The following is a 9,968-nucleotide window of genomic DNA, read 5'->3' on the forward strand; positions in this document are numbered from 1 at the left end:
GCAGAAGGGAATTTTTGTAACACTGAAATCTTAACAAATATATATGCCAGAAATACAGCCCCTACTTTTTTCAGCAAAGCAAGGTATCACTAGACTAGAAGAGTCATAATAAATTTAGAACTAAAATTACTTTAATAATTTTAAACATTTGATCATAAGTCATTTTGAAACACCTATCTGTACAAATTACAGCAGAAATGAAGTAAAATTCAGAAAAACTACCAATTTCAAGTCTCCACAGCTATTGGCAACACAGCTTTCTTCAACCAGTTCATTCACTTTTTTTTCCAACTGCCTCATCTTCTCTTCTAAACTAAAATAAAAATAACAACAAAAGGATTAACACTAAAGTTAATGTAACTGCAAACACTCAGCTTTTATGCATTATAGTCTCAATAAAACAACAATATCACAGGTCACAACTAACTGGTTTCCCATCAAAGAAAACACTGTGTGAAACTATGCCTAGAGAAGGTAGTCCAAAGATATCACATTCACACCTTAATTTGAGGAGAGAGACCTAAGAAAACATAAATCCTGTTAAAAGAACAGTACAGACAGGCAGATTTCACAAACCAAATTTTTTCAGGAGAAGTAACTATAAAAATTGTAGTTGATATGAGCTTTCATATCAAACACTAATGAAATGAAATATCACATTAAAAGCAATTAATTGAACCTTTATTTGCATATATAATTCTACAGCACTGCTTGCAAATGCAGATTAAAACAAAAAGTTGTGGTTCTTCTAGACTTTTCCACTACTAAATAACCAAACATTTCAGTAAGATTTCCTATTTCTGTATAGCTTTACATCTGGGGTAAAGAACTTTGGTTGGAAAGTTCAACGATTTCTGAGCAAAATCCCCAACACTGGCACCAGCCTGCAAGTTTCAGCTCAAGTACCAATCTCAGAGTGAACAGGAAGAAAGAGCAGGCAACTTCCCCCAAGTTCTTCCCAAAGAGCTGCAAGAATCATGGTGTTCCTTGCCTTTCATGGTCCTGCACAGCTCTGTGTAAGTATCACAGCATTTGTGTGGCAACAGCTACACCTGGGCTGCTGAGCCAAGTCAGAACCAGAAATCACTGAAATCAGATGCTCCTGAAAGTCAGCCAAACACAAATGTTTGTGGCATTATTCCACTAACTTCAGAGTTTGACCCCTCAAGGTTTTTGTACCTGCCTGGATGTTTTTAAACTCTACACACGGCTGGTTTTCTGTTGCTGTTAATGCTTTGAAAGAATGGAATGCAGAACTAAACAAACCTGTCTGAAGTTTTCTTTTCCAGAGGTGAAGCAGGACCTCTTGCTTGGCCAAGAGGGTCAAATGAAGAACCTGTAAAATTAACAGAGTACTGAAAACTGTAAAATAACATCTCCCTGTGGCAGCTGGTGATTTCTACAAACCATACCTCTCACAGCTGCTTTAGTGTAACCTGCAGCTTGCACTGCTGTCATTGGTCGAGAAACTCCATCCTCAAATAAAGAAGAAGATACATTAAAATAATCTCCCTAAAAATTATGTTGTAGACAATACAGACATAATTATATATTTTATATATAACTTTTATATATTCTATATATATTCTTTTAATGACAAATTGTTAATTCCATGTTAGTAAGTGCCAGAAAATACTATATTGTTATTGCTTCCAAATCAAATAAAACACAGGTCACTACATTCATGCTTTCTGACAGCACTATGTTCAAAAAAGGACAAATTAAAAGTGTAGTAATTTGTATTAATTCAATGAACTTCTAAATACTTGCATCTAACACTTATCAGAAAAATTCGTTGTTCCAAATGAATATAAAATGTAAATATTGGAACTTTTACCTGTATAGTTCCTGTCATAGGTCTTCCCATGGATGAAGTTAAAGTTGTTTTTGACTACAAAAATAAGTTGTTTGAAATTGTCATTCACAAAGCAGAAGAAGCCTACATACAGTCTTCTCAACAGTAAATTTTAAAAGCTGAGCTAACTTTCACAAAAGTTCATAGCAAACTTCCCATTTATGTACCTCATATGCAATAAACTGCCAACTCCTGGCAAACTTAAAGATGCTGAAAACTTCAGTTAGCACAAATTCACAACAAAGGTTTTTTATGCACTTGGATAGTTCCATCAGCTCTTTTAAAAAGAAATACAAAGAAAATTATCTGAGGCAGCATACTTTCTATTATTAAATTATTGAAATTGCTGCTTTGGAATTGAACAAGTAATTTAGACAAAGTACTTCAGTAAAATTCTGTGTAGAGCTGATAAAATCTGTCACTGTATTAATCACCTATGCTGTATTTCCATGCAGATTTATTTTATCAATACATCGAAGAACACAACCAACTTTTTCTGATTCAACTAGAGATGTTTCAGAGCCCACATTCTTCAAGACTTGATTTCACCTTAACTTCCAGAAAACTGTCACAAGCCCAAGTAACAACCTATTCAGTCTCCCCTGCAAGTGAAGCTAATTAATACCCTGGACTCTAATGCCTTATGCAGCACAGAAGATTTGCAGCATGGCTCAGGAGAAAAGAAAAACAACCAGTAACCATGCCTTGACCAAGTGCAAAATTGTGAATTAAAACCAATGAACAGATGCAGTTCACTGGAATGAAAATCTTACTTTAGAAGGGCTCACTTTGTGCATGGAATTAAATAGTAATTTATATTTTGCAAATTACATTTTCATTAAGAATAAAACAGAACAAAAACCTGCCCCAAATCCAGTAGCTAGAGGTCTTGGACTTGATGTACCAGGAATTTTGGCAGTCACCTGGGTGGGAAAAAAAAGAACCAAACAAAAAAACCCTGCCAATTAAAACCTGTATGTGTCAATTATTAGTGTCTACATAGTAAGAGCTACACTAATGCTCAGTGTTTTAAAAGGTACTTACAGGGGGTCTTCTTCCATGACTTGTTTTTGCTGCCTGTTGAAAAGCCACATCATTTTCTAAATCCTAGAAAAGATAAAAACATTAACCCTTTTAAAACCACAATTCACAATTCCACAACCCAAACTCACAATTCCACAACCTTCAGATGACTGAAAGCACATTGGTAAGAAAATCAAAAATTCTTCACAAAATGCTTGAAGATAACTGAACAACAGGGTTTACTGACAATAAATCACTATTATACTATTTGTCTATCTTTTCTGGTATTTTAGATTAGGAAATGTAAAAACTCATTATTTTCTAAAAACACAGAGGAAAGAGCTGACGTCATAAAATATAACATGAATTTCTTTTTCCATCCAAATGCTCTTAGCAAATACTTACACTCTTTTTGAATTTTGATATTAACAACTGCAATGCAAGACATTAAAGCATCTCCTGTCTTTCAGGTCCTGCAGCAACTCCCATGAATTGGGTACTGGGATTTCACACAAGATGCTAAGTCTTGCTAGTGGGTTTGGACCAAATGACATCACTGGAGTGTCCCAACTCCACCAAACCAGCAGTTATCCAAAAGTGGTCTGTAGGGCTACTTTAAGACAGTCCAGATGCTCTACCCCGTTGCACAGAGACCTGCAAGATTCCATTTTACTCTGAGCTCCTCCAGCAGCAGCACAGTAGGAAACCAATGACCTACTGACCACTCTGGAGCCTCTTTTGTCAGAAAACTTGCTGCTGCACACAGCATGGGAAAACACCACACTGAATGTGCCTACAAAAAATTATAATTTTATACTTCAAAAATGCTAACCATTACAGCATCTTAGATGTGTTGAGATCTTCACAAGTGCTTAGCTGGAATAGCAAGCTACCAAAGAATTAGCTATTCAAGAAGATCACCAAGAAACTTCAGATGTTTCCTGCTAAATAAAGTAAATTTCACTTCAAAGCAGTTGTAAACTTGTATATTATTGTACTCATAAGTTCTTATCTTATGCTTCTAATTTAAAATTCTATGTATGGGAAAGGTGGGAAACAGCAAATATTTTACCTCTGTGTCAAACATGGGATTATAATCATTGAAGCCAGAATAGAGATCATCTTCATTACTCTCAGGAGCCAGCTGCACATTCTGCATCATTTTTCTGTGAAACATTTAACATGCCAAATGTTATCTCAGTGGTTTTATATAAATATTTTAAAATGCAAAATATAAACAGTAATAGTTTGATTAGTCATGAAAACTAGGATTCGTCTATAAACAATATTAAATTGCACCATTTCATGGATTTATATTTTTTACACTTATACCAGTTATGAAAATTGTTTTAAAGGTATTTATCATTAAAACTAAATGATAGTAACAAGTAATTGCATTATTACTTCTGGAACGGTATCTGTCCACTGTCAGCTAACTCATGTTTGAGACAACTCATATTCTAAAGTCAGTCTTTATAGGCCAAACCATAGTAGTTAGTCTGATGAAAAGTATTTAATCTTGCTTTGAACCTTCCCTTCCGCCTTCTGAGATCAACATAGCTACAGTTATGAAGCCATTTCAATTGAAACGGGTTTTAAAAGCTAGCATTAAAGAAGCCCGGGTTCCAAGTCTTCCTCCACCAGTATTTCCCTGTCTAATACGGTGCGTTCCCCTGGTGGCCTTTCGCTCACGGAGGGCACACACTGAGGTGTCTCACTTTGCCTGGCGACCTGTTTTCATAAAAACCTCGAGAAGGCAACGTTTGCTTTCATCGATAACATGAAGTACATGCCCTTCAGCAAGCAAGCCTCAGCCAGCACGAAGCGCACGGTTCCTGTGCAGCGGCAGGATGAGGAGGATGTTCCCCGTCGCTTCCCCGCCGTGCGCGCTGCCCCGCGGCCGAGCCGCTCCCGGCGCGGGTTCCTCCAGCGGGGACCCGGCGATGAGCCCCGCAGCGGGGGCGGCTCCGGGCACGGGCGGGACGCGCCCTCGGCTCGCGGAGCCGCGGCCGTGAGGGGCGGGCTGGGCCTCGGCCCTCGGGGAAAGGGAGTGCCGCCCCTCGCTCCTGCCGAGTAAACGGCAGGAAAAGTCCGAGCTCCTGAGCACGTGCTTGATTTCCAATCCAGTCGCAATCGGAAACGCCAGCTTTTCATCCAGTGAGCTGAGAAATGTGCTCTTAAAAGTGAAAGGCTCAATAAAAAAATAAAAGGAAGTTGTTAAAGTTGTTAAAGCGTTCCTGTTTGCCACGGCCTAAATTTAAAAAAATTAAAACCCCTAATGTCTTATAAAAAGATTATTCTCCCTGCCATCTCTACGACTTTCTCTTGGTATTTTGGAAACCCTGACAAGTGTCAGTTGTTTTACCCACAGCAAATCATTTTACTCTGGAGAAAGTTTCCTATGTCTAAATGGAGAACAGAATAGAGAAGGGATCTCTGAACATGCCTGCAGTGGTTTTGAGAGGGAAAACATTTTATAAGGCCAATTGTAACCCCTATGGCCTTATGCCAATAGCATAAGAAAGCTGCAAAGACAATATACAGTACAGTCAGAACACCCTTTTTACGGTCAGGGATTGTGCACATTATGCAATGTCAGGGTCTTCTGCTGCTCACCTTTCAGCCTCAAAGTCCTTTCTGAAGAGATAAGTGCAGAGAATGAGTGAAAGGTCTTTCTACTCTGGCTCCCAACAAGAGAAATAAAGATAACATAAAGAATTATTAAGACATTATCACTTCTTGCAACTGTACTTAACCTGTTCACATTCCATGCATGAACCACTTTCACCCAGAAACTTGAGACTTGTGACCTTTGCACATGAGAATCTTTATACCTGAATTTTCTGGAGTACAAGTGGTTTACAGAGTAACAGACTTAGGCTGGGAAAAGTTTTCAGCTGCATTACTTGCCACAAATCATAAACTTCAGCATAAGAAAAAGATATACATTTATAGCCCCTATTTTCCTGCCTGTGATTCCTCATATATAATTGAACTATGGTTTTTAGATTTTTCTCATTGTCCCCAGATGCATTAATATGTACCTGAGCAATAGGTAGATTGTGTGGTAATAGACCTAGCTCTGCTATCCAGCTTGTCCATGTTGGGTACCTGGGCATACTGGTGCCCAGCACTATGCTGATGTTTCAGCCCAAATTTCTAGGGCAGTGAAAAGAAGGCACTGTGTCAAGGAGGCAGTGCATCTAATTTGTAAATGAGGTGGTGCCAAGGCAACCCTGGAATCTGACCATGTTCCTATTGTCAAACTTCCTTACCCTCCAAAACTGGGTGTATACACTCTGACTGAAGTGGCCCCTGGCCTGTATGGACTCTGACCACACTGGGAGCATGCCCTGGCCCAGGTCCTGAGACCTTGCATTCCAGCTGATACTTCTGACATACAAGATTATGAGAGTCTCAATGACTTTGTTCATGTTTTAAAAAGCTGTGTCAATCGACAGGGTTGTTTTATCGGGTTTTTTCTGGTGGTATGAAGTATAAATACATCTTAATACATTAAGATTTCACACAAGCCCTCAAAATCTCAGGGTCCTTCGTGGCAACACAGGGCCTTACTCATGGGTTGTGATCATAAGACATCGTCTAACAAGATGATGCTACAGTAAGAAAGCCTGTAATGGTGTAAGATGATGTAATTGTCTTTATTGGCTAAATCCGGGCGACCTAGAAAGTGAAATTGCCAAAAAAAAAATCTAGTCTAAGTAGCATTGTATGCTTTAAATTCCTGATCATTTTAAGTTGGATTAAACCACGACTGTCACTAAATGCCCCACGTCAGTCCTCTGACTGGCATCAAGTTACATACTTTTGCAGCTAAAGCAAACTGCTAATCTGATGAGGTTTTCCTTCAGTCATTATTCAAGACATCAAGTACCTGATCCAGTGAATTCTGTGAAAATTTAGGACAGATTAAAGAAACCATGAAGCTATATTCTTAAATAGGAATTCTTTACCTTTCAATACATGGTGTATCTGTCTTTTTCCAGCAGTAACTTTGCAAATAAGGACTCAGACAAACTCTTCCAGGACCTGCTAATTTGGGTTCAGGGGTTACTGGCCACAGTCTGCCTGTTATAATTGCTGTTAGTGTGTACCTTTTATAATTGCTGTTAGTTTGTACCTTACCCTTGCTCTGCCAGTTGAACTGTTCATCTGATCAAGCACTGATCGGTGTTTTTGTGAATTGAAAATATAATTCTCCCACTGTAATCTTTAAATAAGCAATTTTCTAGTACTGAATTCTGGACTGACCATGTCTTCGGGATTTTCTGCTGTCATGCAGAAACCATTCAAGCAGCTTGACTGTCACAAACAGTGAAGCTGCATTTAACTGCTCCTCAGGGAACTAATGCATCTAGTCAGCATACAATTTGAAAACAAAATAAACCTCATTATGAATGATACATATGTTACAAATAATGTATATAGAACTGTAGACTATGTGAATTGGAAGGGATCCACAAGAACCATCAAAGTCCAGTTTCTGGCCCTGCACAGGACAACCCAAGGATCACATCATGTGCCCTTCTTTGTTGTACTATATGTTGTAGTTTGGGTTTAAAATGCATTTGCAACGGGAAAATCATCTTCTTAACAGGTATCTTTGCTATTGAACTATATAATTCTATCTAGTTTTGCTGAATTGTGCTTTAGTAGTATCTACTTTACTACTGTTTATTTTTTATGCCTTCAGATTGCCTCTTTAAGAATCAGCATTTTGACAATATTGGTCGTATTTGCATCAGGCCATCTGCACTTTGAAAGATCACCCAAATTAACAGCACAAACTACGAACAATAATTAAAATGATAGTTTTAATTTTAACATCATTTTAATACAACCACTAGCGATAACACTGTGCAAACCATTAGTTAGAATTCTACAGAACAGCAATGAAGTTATTAATTAAAGCTATCTTTTTAAGTCATTATACTTCATGAACCATTAGGAATGTAGTAGCAACAGATCATAGTCCATTACCAAATAAATGTACTTGCTGGTTGCTCTAGTGAACAAGTGATATATTAAACAGATCTAATACTTAACAAATGTGAACTATGCCTCTGTTTTTATTCCACACTAAAAGCTTAGGCTAGCAGTCTTTGTCTTTTAAAAGCATACCATTCCTTTCTTTTCTCCAAGGGGGAATTCACATCTTCTTCATATTACACATCCCCAAGGCTCAGAGTTAGTGAGAGTTATTTCCCCTTGCTTATTACATGACCCTTTTATATCACCCTGCTTCTCCCCTGCAGTAAATCCACCCTTCCGTGGCCAGTAGCAGATTTCAGTTCTGCCCGTGGGGCAGCAGAGGAGCACGCTCCATAGAATAAGACTAAAAACAGAGGGATCAACTGTGCAGCTCCCAACACAACTCAAATCTGCCTCTACACCTATTTGACTTTGAAGAAAGAATACATACGCTGGTGAGTGCATGCCTGCTGCCAGTACAAGCCCTACTTTTCATTCCCTAATGGAGCCCAAGTCCTTTCACCGTGTTATTGGTTGGTTATGGTTTTTGATGTTTTTGCGCTTACAGCACCTTCTGTCCTTTCCATGTGAATTGCAATAGACAGAGGAGAATCACTGTCCCTAACTTGTGGAGGCTGCAAGAACTGGGCCTAAAACTCTCCTGCTATTACACAAAAATTAAACGTGTACTTTGTTTTTAAGTCATATTTTCTTCCCTTGACTTACACTTCTGAGAATTTAATTATCTGGTTTTTGTTTTCTTCTTGCAAACTTCTCTTTCCTCTTTTGATCTAGTTTCGACTTACCAGGGTGTCTGATCACTGCAGATCCTGGGGGATATGGCTGCAGTCATACCCCAATTTTGATTACATAATGCAGAGCTATGGGGCTTGGTCACTAATATATTAATAATAATAATAATAAATAATAAAAAAATAATAATAATAACAACAACAACAACAACAACAACAACAATAATATATTTCAGATTTCATTGCCATAGACTTTTTTTGTTCATCCCCAGAACTAAAAGGTACTGTAATTGTTTTTATCACAGCTATTATTAGCTCTGAAACCCTTGCAGTAACACTCTGAACAGAGCTTTTAATTCTCTGAATCCACCTGTAGATCTGCAGTGGCTTTTGTCTCTTAGTCTGTTGCTGATCACAAGTAAGGTATAAATACATGTCTCAGCATGTCAAAGAGTATTAAAATAGCTGATGAGTACTTCTAAGTGGAAGTGATAGTAAAGTTGTTCTGAAGACCATTTTTCTCAAGCCCAGGTGACATTACTTTTATGTTCTAGGAACTTACCATTTTTTCTTTGAAGTAAAAACCTGAGTTCACAAAGTAAGTATGCATTGTTTGCTTCAGTTATGCTCTGTCTATACAAAGGTCTTTGTGTTTAGAACATTTGCCAAGTCATGCCATTTTGAATTAGTCTTCAAAGGAGCAAAATTGGTACTTGCTAAGACCTTAAAATGGTTTTCTACACCAGCCTACATAACCCCTGAGCAGCAGAACTGGCACAGCATGCTACACTCTTCTGTCCCACTGCCTTAAATGTTCCCATGGCCCAGTTTACTGCCACTTTGCTTCCCAGCTACTGGCATATCTCAGGTTACATGGGTGGTGTTAAGGTCAGGAAGCCAAGGAGATAATAGTTTGGTTTTCCACCTGCTATCTGTTGAGCGGTCTGTATTAAGCCTTTAGGAATATACAATTTTGACTTCTCCATCTCGTTGTTGAATGTGATTGGAATTAACAAAGTGCCACTGAGTGGGCAGATGTACCAAATTATTATGTTAAGCCTTATTTATTTTTCTTGGAAAGCAGAAGAAATGATAAGCTGAACAAACTTTCAAATGATAATCAAACAAAGGTTCACCGAACTTCATCAGTAACTATCAAGCCTTTCTTCTGGGATCGAATGTATTACTTTTCGACTGTCTGGCTTTTTAACAGAAAGCAAGAAAAACCTATTTATTGGATACATTAAGAGTACATTAATATCATATTCGATATTAATCAAGCATTTTAAATGTTACGTTTTCTCTCCTTGCCCGGGGGGCGGGACCGGGGGCCGCGGCCGCGGGAG

The 9,968-nt window shown here is 38.3% G+C and overlaps 2 protein-coding genes across 10 annotated transcripts in view; one reads left to right on the forward strand and one right to left on the reverse strand.

Annotated features, from left to right (window-relative positions):
• The window catches only part of IFT88 (intraflagellar transport 88), a 43,496-nt gene extending 37,954 nt beyond the window's left edge, over positions 1 to 5,542 (reverse strand). For 2 of the 9 annotated variants that reach the window (XR_005628585.1, XM_039718678.1), the window contains exons 1-8: positions 4,597 to 4,883; positions 3,951 to 4,044; positions 2,900 to 2,962; positions 2,722 to 2,778; positions 1,838 to 1,891; positions 1,413 to 1,476; positions 1,267 to 1,336; positions 223 to 313 (exon numbers count right to left, since the gene is read on the reverse strand). Coding sequence is in view for 8 of the 9 variants with exons in the window: in XM_039718678.1 (XP_039574612.1) it covers positions 223 to 313; positions 1,267 to 1,336; positions 1,413 to 1,476; positions 1,838 to 1,891; positions 2,722 to 2,778; positions 2,900 to 2,962; positions 3,951 to 4,044; positions 4,597 to 4,619 (516 nt within the window). In the remaining variant the exon portion in view is untranslated. Of the gene's footprint in view, positions 1 to 222; positions 314 to 1,266; positions 1,337 to 1,412; positions 1,477 to 1,837; positions 1,892 to 2,717; positions 2,779 to 2,899; positions 2,965 to 3,950; positions 4,045 to 4,408; positions 4,497 to 4,596; positions 4,884 to 5,494 lie in introns of those variants that run through there. The other 7 variants (XM_039718681.1, XM_039718679.1, XM_039718680.1 and 4 more) reach the window with 7 other exon arrangements.
• A 2,636-nt stretch (positions 5,543 to 8,178) lies between these two features.
• The window catches only part of CRYL1 (crystallin lambda 1), a 52,679-nt gene continuing 50,889 nt past the window's right edge, over positions 8,179 to 9,968 (forward strand). The window contains exon 1 of the mRNA XM_039718543.1: positions 8,179 to 8,325. The gene's annotated coding sequence lies outside the window, so the exon portion shown is untranslated. The remainder of the gene's footprint in view (positions 8,326 to 9,968) is intronic.

The sequence above is a fragment of the Passer montanus genome, unplaced genomic scaffold (assembly GCF_014805655.1).
Source record: "Passer montanus isolate IOZ18808 unplaced genomic scaffold, ASM1480565v1 scaffold4, whole genome shotgun sequence".
Taxonomy (NCBI): Eukaryota; Metazoa; Chordata; class Aves; order Passeriformes; family Passeridae; genus Passer; species Passer montanus.